The sequence below is a fragment of the Lynx rufus genome, unplaced genomic scaffold, assembly GCF_022079265.1.
Source record: "Lynx rufus isolate CCGP_SWC_20201006 ecotype Redwood Valley unplaced genomic scaffold, mLynRuf1.p SCAF_12, whole genome shotgun sequence".
Lineage (NCBI taxonomy): Eukaryota > Metazoa > Chordata > Mammalia > Carnivora > Felidae > Lynx > Lynx rufus.
In genome coordinates, this window is record NW_025814826.1 from 59,704,074 (window position 1) to 59,722,919 (window position 18,846).

At 36.6% G+C, this 18,846-nt stretch overlaps 1 protein-coding gene across 4 annotated transcripts in view; it reads left to right on the top strand.

Moving 5' to 3' along the window:
- The window catches only part of PHF20L1 (PHD finger protein 20 like 1), an 86,457-nt gene that overhangs the window by 32,796 nt on the left and 34,815 nt on the right, over nucleotides 1–18,846 (top strand). For 3 of the 4 annotated variants that reach the window (XM_047074203.1, XM_047074202.1, XM_047074204.1), the window contains 6 exons: nucleotides 3,518–3,600; nucleotides 7,135–7,387; nucleotides 9,487–9,675; nucleotides 9,918–10,124; nucleotides 15,869–15,925; nucleotides 17,120–17,227. In XM_047074203.1, the coding sequence (XP_046930159.1) occupies nucleotides 3,518–3,600; nucleotides 7,135–7,387; nucleotides 9,487–9,675; nucleotides 9,918–10,124; nucleotides 15,869–15,925; nucleotides 17,120–17,227 (897 nt within the window). Of the gene's footprint in view, nucleotides 1–3,517; nucleotides 3,607–7,134; nucleotides 7,388–9,486; nucleotides 9,676–9,917; nucleotides 10,125–15,868; nucleotides 15,926–17,119; nucleotides 17,228–18,846 lie in introns of those variants that run through there. The other variant, XM_047074205.1, reaches the window with a different exon arrangement.

Consider the following 18,846-nt stretch of genomic DNA (forward strand, 5'->3'; position numbering starts at 1 on the left):
TAGTGGCACAGTGTATAGATGTCCTTCCAGAGACTTGTTTTTCATTACGTGATACACCTTATTGATAGTTAATATACTTTATGCATACTGATTTAGAATTGACGATTTTACGGAGCGAGTCAAGAGCCCATGCTTTGGGACAAAGTTGCAAGCAGACTGACTGCAAGCAAATTTGAGTAGATTTTAAAATACAGATTGACAAGGGAGCGAAAGAAGAGACATCAGCAATTGGCACATGGTCTGATTCTACAACTGGTAGGAGTTCCTAGAATTTCAGCCAGCTGAAAGTTTGTGCAGCTTAAGGAACTTTAAAAATAATTTGAAAAAACCCAGAGGTTGGAACGGGCCCGTGCATGTTACTGATAATAATGTCAAGAATATTCGACTCTTTTTCCCACAGCAAGAATGTTGTGTTTGAATCCTCTGTCTGAATTCCCTGTGTTGGAATCCCTGGTTGAAAAGGAGAGCACAGATTTAACGACTTACTTTGTCCTTCCTGCCATTTGCCATCCCAGGGTTCTCTGGCCTCTGTTCTGTGCATTCCTATTAGCAGAGGCAGACAACTGTGATATTGCAGCTGAAGTACAGTATTGAGAAATTGCAACTTTGTGGGTGGGACTTAGGACTATTTGGTATTCTACTTGTATCTGATATTTGCGTAACATCTTGAAACTGAATAATGCATTCTGTTAAGATCGTTACAGATATGTTCTTCTGGAGATGGACCTGTTTAGTGATATATAATTAATAAGCATTTTCAAAGAAGTAAAACTAACTTCATTTGTATCTCTTTCCTTTCACTTAATTCTTCTCATTTTCTAAGGATATTGCATTTTTACCCAGAATATTCACAGGCCAGGAAAACAGATTTTGGACAGCCTCTTAAGGCAGCAGTAATCAGAGACCTTTCAGAGACTTTTATTTTTGTCCTCTTGTTTGTATCTGGTACCTCTTTTGTAAGATAGCATGTATACAAAGTGTGAAAAGCTTTTTCTCGATCATATTTGAGGCATTTGAATTCACTGAATTCCAAGTATTGCAATTTTCTAATCTAATTTTGAGTAGTTTTTATTAAATGCGCCATTACTTTTTATAAGAACATTACAAAGCTTTATTTTTCCATCACAAACCATTAGGTGGGAATTGCTTTTAATTAATTGGGTCTATAATCTAATTTAAATTTGCAAATATGTCTCAATTAGTTTCTTTTAAAACTTGTAGTACCTTATTTTTGTAATTTGAAATCTCTTCCATGTATTGATGAGATTTAAAAAATATTTCTACCACCTCTATGAAAGGAAACAAAATATAAGATACATTTAATAGATTGAATAGCCAAATATTTGTCCTGTTTGAGTAAACATTAGAAGTGGAAACTCTACTCATTTCCCTGCAAAAGAACTTGGTTCCCTAATTATTTTTCTTTTTATTTCAGTAGTATTGATTCTCAAAAATATTAGCTAGAGAAGGAAAACCTAATGAACATGGTTTTAAATGTTAAGGAAATACACCATGCTACATCTGTCTCAGTCATCTAAAACTATGTTCAGATGTGATATTAAATATAATCAGGACTGAATCTATGGTTTGTAAGATTTTGATAAAATTATTTCTATACTGGCTTTCCCCCCACCCCCGTTTAAATCTACATTTAATATCGTGTGATCAAACTATATAGATTGTTACCTCAGACTGGACCAAATACATTTTTAATATCAGTCACTGATCTGTCAAAAATCAAAATCATTGTGTAAAACAATAGAAATGGAAAGCCCCTTTTCTATTTTAAATTACAATTCTGGGTGCTCGATATTCAACTTTCTAGAAAAGGAAAGGTGCTTTTGGCCTAATTTAACACTTGTCTGTAGTACTGCTTTAAGGATACGTCTTTAATATTTGAATTCCTACTTAGATTACTTAGCATCTTCAAGATAGTTACCTGAAAAAGCCAAGAGATGTTGCCACGTGGATAGCTCAATGTTATGTGGCATCTGGGGGCACTTTTTTCCCCTCCTATTAACTATGCTGTATGGACCGCTTCAGGAGTCTAGGTGGTATAATTGCTGAAGTAAGTTAACTGTTACGTTGCTGATTGTTAAACAGGCTTCCTTTGAAGCAGAGGTTTTGTGTAGCCAACTTTGTTTAAAAAATTTTTTTTTTAACATTTATTCATTTTTGAGATTGAGAGAGGCAGAGCATGAGCAGGGGAGGGCAGAGAGAGAGACACAGAATCTGAAGCAGGCTCCAGGCTCTGAGCTGTCAGCACAAGAGCCCAACGCAGGGCTCGAACTGACAGACCGTGAGATCATGACGTGAGCTGAAGTCGGACACTCAACTGACTGAGCCAGCCAGGTGCCCCTTGTGTAGCCAACTTTGTAATGGTAGAAATGATTTTTGGGGCCCTTTTATGTGCCCAGTGGTCATAAGCAAAGACATGCTTGTATTATGCAAGCGTTATAAACTTGGCTATATTGACAGTGCTTGTCAGGTGCTTAGCAAAGAATCTTGACCAAGTAAATGCCTTTATTTATTTATTTATTTAAAAAAATTTTTTTTTACATTTATTTATTTTTGATAGAGACAGCACAAGTGGGGGAGGGGCAGAGAGAGAAGGAGACAGAATTTGAAGCAGGCTCCAGGCTCCGAGCTGTCAGCACAGAGCCCGATGCGGGGCTCGAACCCACGAATGCAAGATCCTGATCTGAGCCAAAGTCGGATGCTTAACTGTCTGAGCCACCCAGGCGCCCCTAACTGCCTTTAATTTAGAAATTAAGACAGAGTTTTATTGTCTTATAAAGTTGATTTATATACTCTAGGTAAAATATTCTGTCCTTGAAAATTGAGAATTACTGATACACATTGGAGAAAATTGGAATTCCTAAATTATTTCATAGTTTATAGAATGAGGCTCTATAATATTAAGTTGAATGTAGGAAGGACCTGCACTTTTTCCCCCATTAACATAAAACAGATCCATCAGTGTTTTTGGCACTTTTGCAAGAAGATAAGGTACAGCAGGGTATAGGGATGAACCCATAAAGCTTTGGTCAAAGGATCCATGTGGAAATAAAAATTGAGAGTCGTTGTTTAGCTAATAATATAACAACAACAAAGTCTTCTAGATGTTTGGAAGGATTTCTCAGATCTTGATGTTAACTCTATTTCAGTTGTATAGACAAAGCCCATATTATGAGTATTAGTTAATCTAACCAATCTTCGGTTTCTAGACATTAAGTCGTAGAATTAAAATGTGTATGCGTATGTTTTTTTTAAGGATATCTTTAGGAGTAATTTTTTTTTTTTTTTACAGAGAACTGATTGTGTAAAGAACTCAAGTTCTGATTCAGTCCCTTGAGTCATTATAAATGGTGTTCATGTTTTTGACAAGTAAACTTTATATTAAATCCTCTATATTAAAAAGGATGGGGGATTTCAACTGCTAACATTTGGGGGAAGTTGATTATATCAGAAGCCAGTATTTTTTCTAATAAGCAATTTCTGTACAATTTTTCTCAAGGTTTGTTGGCATCCAAAGCTGTTGGGGTGGATGGTGCTGAAAAAAAGGAAGACTTCAATGAAACGGCTCCAATGCTGGAGCAGGTATGAAATGGTAGCATTTGATTTTTTTCAAGGTTCCCAACTGGAATGATCACGGAGCTATAGTATCCACGTAATTGAAATTGCCCTTTTGATTGGATATGGGAATAGGAAGCTAATTAATTGATGATATATTTTTAACTCTGCCTTCTCCAAGGTACGCAGATAAACTACAGACTTTGCTAGTGTTTGTTTTCGGTAGACTGGCATTAAAGCCTTTATCTCCAACATTTGAAGGCCTGGAGACAGGCATCCCAGGGTATAAGCTTCCAGCTGGATCACCTTTAACTAGCTTACAAAAAGACCCTTACACAAATACTTTTCATTTGTGAGTTAAAACAGGGTTTTTGACATCTAATAAAGCTTCTTTTGTAAGAAGTTTCTTTTATATTGTAACAATTGGTGTTGTTAGACTGACTATGTGTTTTATGAATTGATCAATGAGCCATACATTTTTGCTAGGATGTATATTTTAATAACTACAAAAAAAAGAATTTTAAAAAACTATTAAGGGTCTGTCTTTAAACCACCTAATAGAGGAATTTAAAAGTGAAGGTTGCAGTTGCTAGATTTTGCCTTGGCTACCTTCAGATTCCCACAGTACCTGTACATAATGAACTGTGCATGCTTTTACATTCTCTAAGGGCTTAACTTCTTGGGCACTGTAAGACTATAAGAACACAGTAATAGCCATAACTGGATTTCCTTGGTTCTCCTGTTTTAAAATCTGAGCCTTAATGTAGTTTTAATATATCCTTTTTGTATTAATTTAATTTTCTTTATTAGTAGCCTAATAAAGAAGACTTTAAAATGAGTATCTTCTGCTCTTCTCTCTATGCGTTTTAAAAAATAGTCCAAATTTAATTGATATTGTATTGAGTTTTTCAGGGTTATTTTAGGCCTGATTTGATAACAGTGCATTGTTTTGGTGCCTCCATTAATGTTGTATGAAATCAATGGTCTTTTAAATTGATTAATATGTCAGCGAATCATACCTTCTGATTTTCTGTGATCATCAAGCGGTTAAGTCTCTGCCGTTATTGTCAGTATATCAACCAAATTTTAAGTGATTTTTTTTTTTTACTGTGTATTACTATATTCAACGTCCCATATATAACAATATTTTGTATTTTCACCACTGTTTATGGTATTCTCAGATTGCAATAAATCAGGGACTTGGTAATAAAATGTTTCTGGAAAATTCATTACAATGTCAATCTTTCATGATGCACAATCCTGCTGCGGTGAATGTGATTGTGAAGATTACTTCTTCTATGTGGAAATTAGTGGCGAGGGCAGGGCTCATTTCAGAGAGAAGTACAGAAAACAGCATTCGGAAATTGAGTTTATAAAAAAAAGAAAGACAAATTGAGTAACTCGGCTGTTTGTTTGCATCATTAAGGCATTTTGAGAGTCCTTGCCAGTTTTGTAACAAAGAGACCAACAGTCATTACTGAAAACTTTGTAAATTATTTTAGATTTTTAAGGAACATGATGCTGTTCCCTCATTTTTTGTCATTCAGATTGATATCATTGTGAAAATGTTTTGTAACCCAACAATTTTTATGCTGTTTGCCCTGCTTCAAAGTTAAAAAGCCGAGTTATAAAACTCTTAATTACAAGTGCTGGTATGAACGATAGACTTAAAGGAGAGGCATCGATTGTCACTAACCTCTGTTGTCTTAATGAGTAAAATCATGAATGTCACTCATGACATAGATTTATAACAGGCCTATAGCCAGAACTTACTGTGCTAATGGATTTTCTTTATTGACACTTAAAAAAAAAATCAAACTGTGGTCTTGAACCCCAATTCTCAGATATTAATTATAGATTATTTAATTGTATTAGGGAATTGTCATGTTATATTTACTTTTGGATAAAACCTGCATTAGATGCATAATTCAGTAAGTTTTTAAAAATGTTAATTTGTCCTTGTTTAGAAGTTAAGCACCTTATCAAGATACTAATTTCAGTTTTCAATCTTGTTTCATAACTTTGTAACTTGAGAGTAATGGATGCTGTAGTGATGTCTCTCACATATGTGAAGATGAACAATAAAATTGTTTATTTACAAGTAATGGCTCTAATTACTTTTCTGGCAACACCTTTTATGATAAGTTTAGGACTCCTTTCCATTTATGGAGTACTTTTTCAAACGATTAATCTGCACTTGTACACACGCATGATGAGTAAGTTCAAGACTAGAGATGATGACAACCGATTGAAGGGGATACTTGCCACCAGCCCTTTCTGTGGCGCGTCCAGCATGCCACCTGCAGAGCATCGCGAGGTGCTCTATCTACTTGGCACCAACTGTGCATCAGACTTGGAGCGCCTTGTCCGTTAGCGGGAGCAGAAAGCTGTTTGGTCCCCAGACGATGCTCTTTCATGTTCCAGAGAACCACAGACTGCTGACCTGATGGTCATCCCTCATAAAAGATAAGGAAGTAAAAAGGTTTCCTGGGGACAAGCATGCTGTTCCTAGCGTTAGCAATTTAATTCTGTAGAGAGGCCTATCTTAGCATAGATTATTTTTTAAAAGGGTATCTCCTATTTTGTTCTCAGGTCCGTGTATCAGAAAGAGATACAGCCCAGGCATTCCAACACCATAGATTGTAAATCCATCCAATGTGGCTATTCTCTGTTGTCTTTGGACACATTCACATAAATTTCTATATAATAGGGAGGAAATTATACTGCCAAATGAACCAAGATATCCTTTATGAAAGAACTGACAAAGTTCTAATTTTTTTTTAAAAGTATCAGTTGGCAGGAGGAAGGTAAAAATTCTCATCTAAGAATGCGACGTATTTTGTTTTTAAATCCAATGTTTTTAACTTACACTTGGTTTTACTCCTTGGTTTTTTTTGTTGTTGTTGTTGTTGCTTGTTTTGTATTGTTTTTTAGTCTTTTAACTCTGTACTGCTGGTGGCTTTGATTTCATGACGCACTATGCTTATGAAACTCTAGCTTTCAGCACTAAAATGAGTTAAAGATAATGTTTCGTTAATTTGGTCATTGTTTTCCTGTTGAGATCTTTCTTTAAAGGGAAGCTGTCTACTTAGACTTCTGCAGTCAACTTGATAAAGGAAATTGTTTTTTAACAAAACATCTAAAAGTCAGAAGCTTAAATGTATTCAATTAAACGCATCTGAACAGTGGAAATGCTGTTTATTTACCTGTTATCAACGTAGTTGGTAATTAAGTTTCAAAAGAGGTGTATTTCAGTCTAATACCGTGAAAATATTTGTCCGTCAAGCTATCATTTTATATTCCGAAAATATGATGAATAATACAGTTTTTTAAAAAAACCAAATGTAGACCAAAAGCCGACAGCATCCCTTTAAAGATAGCCTATTCAACTTTTAGTTAATAATTTGTGGGGTTCTTTTTGGTTTTTCATTTGTAATAGAAATGTTACATGTTGCTTAACAATGTTTTTGGATACTAAAGTTGCTTAACAATCAAAATAGAATACAAGAACAAAAATGAAGAAACCAAAATAAAAATATCAATTTTTTATTATTTATTCAGGCGATTTCACCTAAACCTCAAAGTCAGAAAAAAAATGAAGCTGACATTAGCAGTTCTGCCAACACTCAGAAACCTGCACTGTTATCCTCAACTTTGTCTTCAGGGAAGGCTCGCAGCAAGAAATGCAAACATGAATCTGGAGATTCTTCTGGGTGTATAAAACCCCCTAAATCACCACTTTCCCCAGAATTAATACAAGTCGAGGATTTGACGCTTGTATCTCAGCTTTCTTCTTCAGTGATAAATAAAACTAGTGAGCACAGATTTTTAAAAAATAGTTACTTATCCTATAAGATACATTAAAAACAGTTTGATTGTAGTTATATTGTATTTTTATGAAGTTGCTTTTTAAAAATTCAGACTTAAGTGGATCTGACAGGGAAGGCTTAAAACTATTTTCAGGGGCAAAAACCATATACATTTCTGACTGATTGACTGTACAGAGACTGTACATTTCATGGCGCAAATTCTGTAGTTTGACTCTCCTCGATTAATAGTAATCCGAGCACAATGAGAGGCCTGATTCATTACAAAAAAACCAAACCAAAACAAGGAGCTAGGAAGAGACTCACACTGGATGTTTTTCCTCAACTCCTAAGACTGTTCTCATGGGTAGATTTAGTTCTTGTTCCCAGTTGTCTGTAGCCCCCCGCGATAGGTTTTATTCATTCTTGTTCTGGGATTTGGAGTTCAGACTTCCGTGTATTCTTACTGAGGAAGGGAGAAGAACGCTTCCTTCATCTTATTTTTAAAGATTTTGCTGTTTCAGTACCACTGATCTTTCAAGAGTTAACTTAGTCTTTTTAAAAATAGCCTTCCAACGTGGGTCTGGATATATAAACGGAGATTTGTATGGACCCTCTGCTTCTCCGGTTAGTTCCGTATTCTCAGTTAGAGATGGTTTGAAAAGCTGTGACCTGGGAAGTCGCTGGATAAGAGATACTTCCCTTCGGCAGTTCACACAAGGGAACTGGTATCCTGATTCGTAAGTGAAGACACATGTTCTTAGGAACTCTTCCATATCATGTTTTCTACAACAATTAAAAATGTTGGCATCGAGGAGACTTTCATCAGCCAAATATAGTCTCTTTCTCCCAATTCAGTTGCCATATTTTCTACCAAACTGTATTTTTGAATTTTTGAGCAGGCGTTGGTATTTTTTTTTTGTTTTGTTTTGGTTTTGTTCTTTTTAATAAATGGGTAGGGAGAATGGGAACAGAAAAACTCAGTCGTTTCCTCGTAAGCTTCATTTCATTTTGGCATTTACCACGAAATAACATAATGTTGTTAGTAGTCACCACAATGTCACGTGACATTGATAAGTATTTTATTTTGAAATGGTTTTATATTTTGGTATTATAGCCACAGTGTTACAGCAATTGAATTTTATTCTTTCATTCTTTTTTCGATTATCACCATGTCTTTTTTTTTATTTTGATTTTTGTAATATGATTTTTAAGTACCCAAAGCATCAACCACTCTTATTTCCTCCTTCTCAGTTAACATGAGTATATTGGCCTGTGTAATCCTGTCTGTTCTAAATTCTTCAACATGTTTACATGCCCCGTAGAAAGAAGAAAACTAAAGGTTAAAAAAAAACCCCACAGATCTCCAAACTTTTGTGTTACCTAGCTAGAAGATGCTTAATTGACCCACCAAATTAGTTACTTAAAAAGAAAAAAAAATGAGGGCAAGAATGAACAGTGTTATATCTTAAAGTCCTCATTATTTGCCTATAATAAGTACTTAAAGTTGTTTGTGTTCAATTTTTTTTAATGAATCAGGCCCAAAATGTTTATAAAAATCCATTTGTGGGAACGAGGGTGGGATAAACTTAATGTACGTTAGTTTTATTTTGGCAAGTAAAGCACTGACTCTACAATGCATGTCAGATTTTTGTCACCTATGCCCCCTGCCTTTTTGTCCCTTAGAATTTCTAGATTTGTAATATAGCTAAAGAGATCTATCTATCTATATATATATATATATTTAATTTTTTAAAAAATCTCAGCTATACAGACTATTTTCCCAAAGGAAGAATGGCAACTAACACAATGATCTACAATTAGAGAATTAACTGTAGACTGTCACTTGGGAAACTACCTGAAATCCATGTTCCATGTTATTTTCTTTTGGTTCTAGTAGGCCTTAGACCTTAGAAGTTTTGATTAGCTTTTTGTGAATGAGGGCACAGTTTTTGCCTTTGATTACTTTTGGAACGTGCCGTTCCTTGTGGATACCTAACACCATCAGAGGGCAGAATTTGAATCATTTTTCCCATTTATCTCCTTAAATATTATAAGATGATCCTGGCATGTATCTGCTTCGTGAACATTGAAGATCTTTTTCTAGGTTCTCCACAGCCTGTGAACCCCCCTAGACCTTTCAAGCATAGTGAGCGGAGAAGAAGATCTCAGCGCTTAGCCACCTTGCCCATGCCTGATGATTCCATAGAAAAGGTTTCTCCTCCCTCTCCAGCCACTGATGCGAGCACGTTCTCCATCAGTTCTCAGAATCAGCAAGAGTCTTCAGTACCAGAGGGTAATGTATATTGATTTCATATAGAACCAAACATAAAAGAGATAAAGATTATTAAAATATTAAGAAGTTACTACTTTCTCCTTTTTCCATCTTTTAGACTTAAAAGCACTTTGTTTACAAATATTTATTGAGTGCCCTTAGGTCAGGCGAGATTTGACGCAGATAACGTTTTACTCCACATTGATACTTACCGAGCCCGTCGACCTCTGTTAATATTCTGTTACATCCTTTATCTTGTGTAGTGCCCGATGTTGCACATTTGCCACTCCAGAAGCTGGGACCCTGTCTCCCTCTTGACTTAAGTCGTGCCTCAGAAGTTTCGGCACCGCCCGCCCCAGAGCCCATTTGTCCTCATGAATGTCCCAGGCCAGAAAAGGAAGACGCACAGATGCTTACGAATCCCTCTTCCAGAGCGATAGCTGATGGAAAAGGAGCTCCAACAGCATCAGGTAAAAAAAAATAATAATAAAAATAAAGATTCATTTTATAAGGAGGTAGGCTTGCACTTAGAGGGCATAGACGCTCTGATGTTTGCTTCCGTGACTTTAACATGTAATTCCTCTTCATAGATGCTCTTATGTAACGTCTACGGGAGAGAGGGCTTCACTTTAAAGTTCTTTTGTGCAATCATTTACCATCAGCCTCCCTGGACTGACTTCCTGTTTTGTCATTTTAATCTACTTCCTTCTCCTTGCTTCTTTCTTATATCCTGTTTTTGTTTTTAATTAAAAATAGGAATTGTTAGAGCTGACTATAATGACATAAGTTCTTGGGTTTGAAGCCAGAAAATACCTAATGGGATCGGTATTCAGGTTTAAGGGTTTGAATAGAATTTAGTATTTAAGAAACACGTGGCTTAAATTTAACTGTATACCTTAAATATAACCCCTTATTTGCAGGCACACTCTCCATAATTTAAATGTCCTTTGTTACGAAGTCATCTGGGGAGCCTAATGTGCAAAAGCAGCCAGTAACACATTTTGGGGACAGTTTTATGATTCTGTAACCTATGATATGGTTACATTATTTTATTTGGAAGTCTTACAAGATTTTAACCTCAACCAAAGAGTATATATGATTTAAAAAAGGCGAATACTAACTTCATATGTTCTTCTAGTAAATTACTAATTTGGAGATAGAGGGATGAAGGAAGTCGGAATTGAGCCAGTTCAGAGCTGGAGAAAAATGTAAGACTGTTTCTTGATCTGCAGCCCAGAGCATGAGGGCTGATTGTTTTAATAGCACCCGCCCTGGAGTCACTTTATCTACCAACTCATCAGATGAAGCAGAAAATAGAGCTTGCTCTTTCCTGGTGGTGGCGCGTATGAAAATAAAATGATTGAAGTAACTTACCTTTTAGATTACTGCCTTTACCTTCTTTCAAAGTAAAAATGTAATATTAAATACACAGTTTTCTGCAGTTTGATTTTATCAATAAAGATTGAAGTCATTTTGTTTCTGTATTTTGTTTAAAAATTCCAGTGCCCAAACGTGCAGATTTATAGGTTTTGAAACATCTGTCATTTCCCAAGTCCCATCCATTGCCTTTTGACTTTTTTCCAAGCCCCTTCTATCCATAGGGTAATTTTTCTTTTCCCTTTTCCCACAAAATTCCTGAATTACCTTGACTCTCTGAGATATTTTTCCTGATGAAGGTCTTACACAGTTGGTTAATAATCTGGACTTTTTCGCGGTACTGAATATATGAAAAGTATGTTAAAGTTATAATCTATATCCATTGGGGAAATTATTTTCAGATATGCCTTTGATGATATTTGTATTTTCTTTAAACATATACATATATATTCTAATCGTAACGTGACTGAAACGTAGACCAATGTAAACAGCTATATAATAACGAAGAGTGATTTTAGATTACATATCCTAAAATGTCAAAGTAGTGATGGCACATGAAGTGGAATCCTTGGTTGAAATGACTTTACTTCTAACCAGAGTGTTAGCCTCGTCTTTTGTTAGAATTTCTAGCTTATTTGTGGACTGACTTACTGCTAATTACGACTGGGGTGTGGTTCTTGTTTCTCATAATAGTGTGTGGGGGGGGGAAGGCATAATATTCTTCTCCTTTTTAAGAGTTAGAGATAACTTTGAGAAAGTCAAAGTAGTAGGACAGTATTCTGGAAAAGTGAATGGTAGAGAGGAGCTGAGATTTGTAAGACGACGAATTTGTAGATGCGTTGACGGGTGAGGATCTTCTGGGTGTGCCGACAGCTGGCAACCTTCATTGCTTAAATCAAGGAAGTGCATGGCTTTAATGTTAATTACTGAAAGGCCGTTTATTAGAGGGTTGAACACAGTCACAGTATTCGAATGTGGCATGATGGGGGTTCTGATTTATTTCTGTTAACTTCTTGTAATTTTTTATTTTTGGAGGAAGTAGTGAAGTTCAGGTCGTATTCTAATTGGACGCCTTTTTATTAAAACTTTGTGAGCCTCTCTGACTTGCATTAACATTCTGAGTCATTGGCATGCTTTTATCTCTTACCAGTTTTGTTTCCTACCTTCTTTCCACTGTTTTGCAGTCTTGTTGGACTTCTGTAGTCTTTCATGTAGAATCACAGTGACAGCTGTTTTTGTTTCTGTCGTGTTTTGTTGTTTTTTAAATATATGCATGTGTGCTTGGTTGGTTGGTTTCCATCTTCATTAATAAAAGGAAATTTTGTTACTTCCATAGCAAGCGTTATTTACTCGAACTTGAGTCAAAGACTTTTCCTGGGGCGTTTTTGTCAGATTGAAACTCTTGGGTTGTTGAAGAGGAGGAGGATGTTAGTCATAAGCCGGGAAATAGTTGAGCAGACTTAGATGTTTATTATTCATGTGTCCGAGGTACACACACTGTTGAGTTTCGCAGTCCTGGTAAAGGATTCATGAGATTATGCAAATTGTCACATACACCTGTTCTGAAAGGTTAAAACCTTTCACGGTAGAGATGAGGCGTTTGAGGCCATCCTTCTGCGTTCTTTCACGGGCGAGCGTGCCCACGTTCTGTCTAGTCTGGGTTAAGAGTGCTACTGCTGCCCACGTTACCAAAAAACACCAGCGGTACCCTGGTAAAAACCGATGCCTTTGTTCTCATTTTACTATTAGAGTGCTGTATGTAATGGAGCCGACGAGTTTTAGGTTAGGATGAGTCTTAGTTTTGTTGCCGTCTGGAAACGTTTGCTCATTTTCTCATTTATCTACCGAGTGTGTGTGTAGCAAATACTGAATTACTCCAGCCTCTTTAAGGAGTTCAAAGATGTTGAAGCTCAGTGGACGGAAGGGTGAGCCGGTGATTATCACAGAACCTCTGACGCGTGGGCCGCTTGCCTGTGCTGTGGTGCAGTGCTGGCACTTTAAATAGATGAGTTTTAGTCCAGTGCCTTACCTCGACTTTGCATTTACTCTGTAAGAGACTTGGGGTTTTTTAAGTGTTTTTCAGTTTCTTCCCTTGTTATTTGATTTGTTTATTTATTTCAGAATTGGGCAAAACAAAACTACAGCCAGGGACCCCACAATCTGCTTCTACTCCCACACCAAATGTTCCCGGCCCCTATGGAGCCTGGGGTTTCCATGGAGAGGCTCAGGGATAGCCTCGTTTTCCAGCCAGAGGAATTACAGATACTCAGCCTCCTGGAAGGGGCTTGAGAAACCAGTGTGCGCCGCCGGGTTTTCCGTTGTGTGCGAGCAGACACGGTTCAGAGACCTACCTCCCTGAAGGGGCCTGTCTGTTTCCATTGCTCATATTTTCGGCTTTTGTAGTCTGTGTTAGACTCTCCTGTCATATTTTGTTTGAAGAGAATGTTGTGTTGAAAAAATTCAGCTTAAAAATCACACTTCAATAAATCGAAGGCCTCATTATTTGGCTCCCAAATTCCAGCACACGGGGAATCCAAGGATGAGGGAATGAACTTCTCATAAAGCAGTTTTTTCTCTTGAATTCTAGAACAGATCAATTTTATTTGTCTATTTAGGTGTGTTTTTAGAAGTCCAGCCATCATTATTGCACGTATGAATATTTTAATATCTATGCATACATAAAATGTTGACATCCCTTTGTCAGTCCCTCAGTGTTACGTCTGAAATCGTATCAGTTGAGAAATCTAAAGGTTTAGGAACCGCTGGAACTTGTGAAAAGTGTACGTAGACCTGATCCTGCGGAGAGCACTGTTGTGTTTTGCCGGCCCGTGTTCCAGAGTGTTCCGGAGCAGACGCTCCCAGCCAGTGCATTTGTCCTCCCGAGTACCTGAGGGCTCCCACACACAGCCCCAGGCGCACAGGCAGCCCAGGAAGCAGTTTTCCTTTGAATCACCCTGGATTCAGTGCCCAGGATGGGGGAGACCTTCAAGTCAATAATCAAGATCAAGTGCTGCTCCCGAGCTTGCGTGTGCCATCACTGAGGACTGGGAAAGCTTCTTTCTCACTCTCGGTCTTGTAAATGTCTTATTATTTTCAACCAAAACGCATCAAACATGTAGACTTTTTATGGTGCGGTAATTAGTAGTTAATAAACAGTAATTATTTTTGTAAATTTTTTTTTTAAGTTTATTCATTTTTGAGAGAGAGAGAGAGAGAGAGAGAGAGAGAAAGAGCAAACACAAGCAGGGGCAGGAACAGAGAAAGGGGGACACAGAATCCGAAGCAGACTCCAGGCTCTGAGCTGTCAGCACAGAGCCCGATGTGGGGCTCGAACCCACGAACTGTGAGATCATGATCTGAGCCGAAGTCGGATGCTCAACTGACCGAGCCACCCAGGTGCCCCAATAAACAGTAATTATTAAAGGAAGTGATGCATTTGTTCAGGAGTCTTGACAGTAAGGAAATTCAGTTGTATTTCTCTTTGTGCTGATGTTCCTTTCATTTTTTTTCTTGTGAAAGATTTTTTGTTTTTTTGTCACAGAGACTATCAGTATTCTTACTTAATTTAAAACTTATTAGAGTCTTATTAACATTTAATTCAATTTGAGTGGTATTTTTGTATTTCTATTAAGTTTTTAAATTGTATAAAATATTTGAAGTAAGGTGCTAGCTTTTTTTTTTTTTTTTTTTTTGATTCTGTATTGGAATGTCTTGAAAAATCAGCAGCTTTGTAAATGGCGATATTAAAGCATAATAGACCGAAATTGTATATTAAATGTACTATAATATTTCTCTTAGATTAACCTCAGATACACATAAGATATTAGCACTGGAAACGATTGAGTATTGAGTTGAGAAGCTTGGTTAAATGTCGGTGTGTCAGCTATACCATTATTGAGAGTACTGGTTGAAAAGATATTTTGGAATATTAGTTAATAGTACCCAAATCATTAAGGTTGAGTATTTTTAATGTGCAAATAGGCCTCTGTGTTTTCCTTTTAGAGAAAGACCAAAAATGATTTGTAAAATAATTGTTTTGGCTTTTATCATTACCTAACAACACGTTCATGATGGAGTTCAAAGGTACTAGCTTAGTTTAGGCAACAGAAGTTAAATATCAGTTTAAAAATTTTAAACAGATTTGTTGAAAACCACTATCCTTTAATAAGAAGTTTAATTTTTCCTCTGGATGACCTAAAGAGCATTCGTGTCATAATTGTCGCAGAAGCAGAAATGTTCCACGGACCTACCACTTGTGCATTTCAGCCTCAGGATTGCCAAAGGCTGTGATGCCACAAGAGATCTTTACTGATTGCTCAGTGCATTCATCTGTCTTTTTAAATGTTTGAACCCATGTTCATGCTCTTTCTAAAAAGGATGTAGTCTTCAGTTATTACCCCACCACAGAGGAGAAACTGAAAAAACAAAAAAACAAAAAACACTGATTATTATTAGTCAAACACTGGTCTAAACATCTTACGGATTTTGACTCACATAATACTGATAACAATGTGAGATAGTCATTCCTATCTGGCGGAGAAGGAAACCGAAGCACAGACGAGTTAAATGATTTGCTCAAGGCCAAGCAGTTAACAAATGGTGGAGCCAAGATTTTAACGTGGGTAGTATGAAGAAACAAAAATCATCCTTCGTGTATCAGTTTTGGGGAGCGAGAAGTCCCACCTCTTTGTTACTAGTTCAGGCAATAAAATAACGTAGACCCTTAGGAGAAAAGAGTCTTAAGTAGACTTCTGTGAGCACTTGTAATGTAAACTATTGTCCCCTCCTTTTAACCGCTTCTGACTAAACTTAACGTATTTTTCCCCTAAACCTGCAGGACTATCGAAAACAGAAAAAAAAGTGAAATTGGAAGAAAAAAGCTCAACAGCATTTGGTATGAACAGAAAGTAATCTTTAAGCAAAAAGACTATAGATGGCTTGGCAGCGGGAGGACGTAGTCTGTCCCCTACTTTTTACCTGTTAGTGCTCCTTTAGGTGTCAGTGACCATCCGGGTTCGTATTTATCAGTGCTGTTCAGTTCCACATACGTATTTCTTAAACACATGTTTTCATAGTATTATGTGTATTTTTTGTTGACGGAGTCGAAGGCTTCCTCTGAGAATTTTGTGTTTCTGAACATCTTTGTAGGATGGCTCTTTAAAAATAAGCCACCGGCTAATATTGTTGGGACTTAGGGCATGGATGGTAAATTAAAAGAGTCATTTTTCTCAGACTTTCTTCTTTAACTGACCTTATAAAAACGTCAGTGAGTTTTCTGCTTTCTTTTCTGTCTTCTGTGCTATAATAATGAAACATTTTACAGTAATGGATGATAGTCTTAAATATTCTGTAGATTAGCCAGCTGGAGTTGGGTCCCTGAGAGTGGATTAAATATGTTTGATAAATTGTAGGCTACATCATTCTGATTTGGAACAGTAGTTGAGTATATGTGATGAGTCAGTTTTAAGTAGAATACCCTAGGAAATTGCTTTCACATCCATTCCTTTTTTTTTTAAAGTACACGTGAATGGGAAGAAGGGTATTTTAAACTTTGGGGGAAAAATCCGTTTAATTAAGTCAGTTTTTGCTCTGTGTTCCTAGCCTTCATTGTACACACTGGGAAGTATTGGAAGACTGAAGGAATTACTTACGGATTGATCTAGTTTTTTATTTTTCCAAAGGAAAGAATTTCATTACGTTCTTTTTAAAATCTGATATATTTTCTCATTAAATTCTCCGTGGAAATGCTGAGTCTCCTCAGTCAAGTCTTTCTTAAATTATGGAATTTCTTTCTTGCCACATCAGGGAACTGAGTATATTACTCATTTAAGATTTTAACTACTGTCTGTGTTAACTTCAAGGTGTCAGGAGTTGGGATTTCTCAACACTGCTAATGAAGACCCCCTCTTAGAGCCCAATAAGCTAATCAGGAGTTCCAGACCCATGACAGGAACAGTTTAATTGAATCCATCCACTGGGCAGGTGACTGGAATAGCTGATTAAAACATAAATGCTGCTTTTAGGTTAACCACAGAGCAACGACTCAAGATCAGTCACGATGGCTAACTTTGTCACTCCTGTCATGTAGGTAAGAGAAGAGAGAAGGATAAGGAAAGAAAAGAGAAGAAAGACAAAGATCACTACAAACCAAAACAGAAGAAGAAAAAGAAAAAGAAAAAGAAATCCAAGCAGCATGGTAAGTACGCTAAAATGGTGATTACTGTGTCTTAAAATTCTCAGATTCTGTCGCTTTTCCTGTGTTCTCCCACCAAAATGGAGATAGGACAAGATCCTCATGTTGTTGAGGACCTGGGAAGTCCCTGTAGATTGTCTTTGGCTAATGCCAGTTTTGAAAATCTGTAACCGTGTTCACTGTAGTCTGTGAATTAGTCCATCTGTACACCAGTCATCACAGCCGATTAGAGATTCTCATTTCCGGCATTATGGGGGACTAGATACCCTTGTCAAGTATGCTTCAGTATACTGAAGGAATTATTTTCAGTCGAGAATTACAATCCCTAGAATTAGCTTTCAAAAGTGAGGATTAAATAAAGCCATTTGTAGAAACAGTTGAAAAAATGATTTTTATTATCAACAGCCTGTCTAAAGGATATCTTCTTAATCCTGTACTTGAAGGCTGAAGGAAAATGATGACAAAGGAGGGTTTGAGATGTCGGAAGAAATGATAAGCAAAGAAAATGTAAATACGTGAATAAATCTGAACATTGATTATATAAGTCATTTTGAGTTGTGGGTAGAAACAACACAATGTTAGAGAACAGAAATGTGTACCAATAATAACAGCTTTTAAATTGAGAGGGGCATATGTGTATTTCAGTGTTTTAAAGGTCTTGTTTTGGAAGAGGAAAAGAAAGAAATGTATTGCTTGAAGACTCCAACAGGTTAAATCTGCAGTGTAGAATTGCTAACATGAATACTAAAAGAATGGAAACATGGGGTATAACTTCCAGAGTAACAGTAAGAAAATGTAATGAAAAACCCATCCAAAGGAAGGTGATACAGAAAGAAAAACATCAAAGAAGAAAAATACAAATTACAAAATAGAATAGTAGACATAAATCCAAATATATCCATAATTATAGTGAGAGAGATGATCATAATTGATTTAAAAAATCCAGTTAAAGGTTATTCTTAACAGACCAATCTAAATATAGGAATAGAGAGGACAGCAATGTTGGGGGTGGGGGGAAAGCATGGGAAAAAATGTGAGCAAATACAAACCCAGAGGAAAGTTGGAGTAGATACATTCATGTCAAAGAAAATAGTCATTAAAGGAAAAATCATTTCTAGAGATAGGCGACTATGTAATGGGAAATGTTCAATTCACTTTATATCTTTCTAGATGTAAAATTTCCACATTTTATTACTGAATAAATTCATCATATCTCTCGTAGTAATTAAGGAACAAAACTCAAAAGTATTCTGTAAGGAAAAGAAAGGTGGTGGCAGCACAGGTGACCTCACAGTCCCTGTCAGGGACGCTGAACTCAGCAGCTGCAGAACAGAAGGGTTTTCTCAGTCGCCAGCATGTATTAAAGATGACTGCCGACAGCCCTGAGCAGATGTCAGCGCTCTCTAGAGATGGGGTGACGCAGACTACGGTTTCTGACTGCGGTAGAGTTAAGTCAGTGTTAAAAAGATAACTAGAAAAACCTCGTATGCTTAGAAATCATGCCACACATTTTTAAATAATTCATGGATCAGAGAATGGTATCAGAAGGAAGGCGAGATGTTAAGAACTTATGAGATGATGAAATTACATATCGAAACTTGAGAATGTGGTTAAGATGGCAC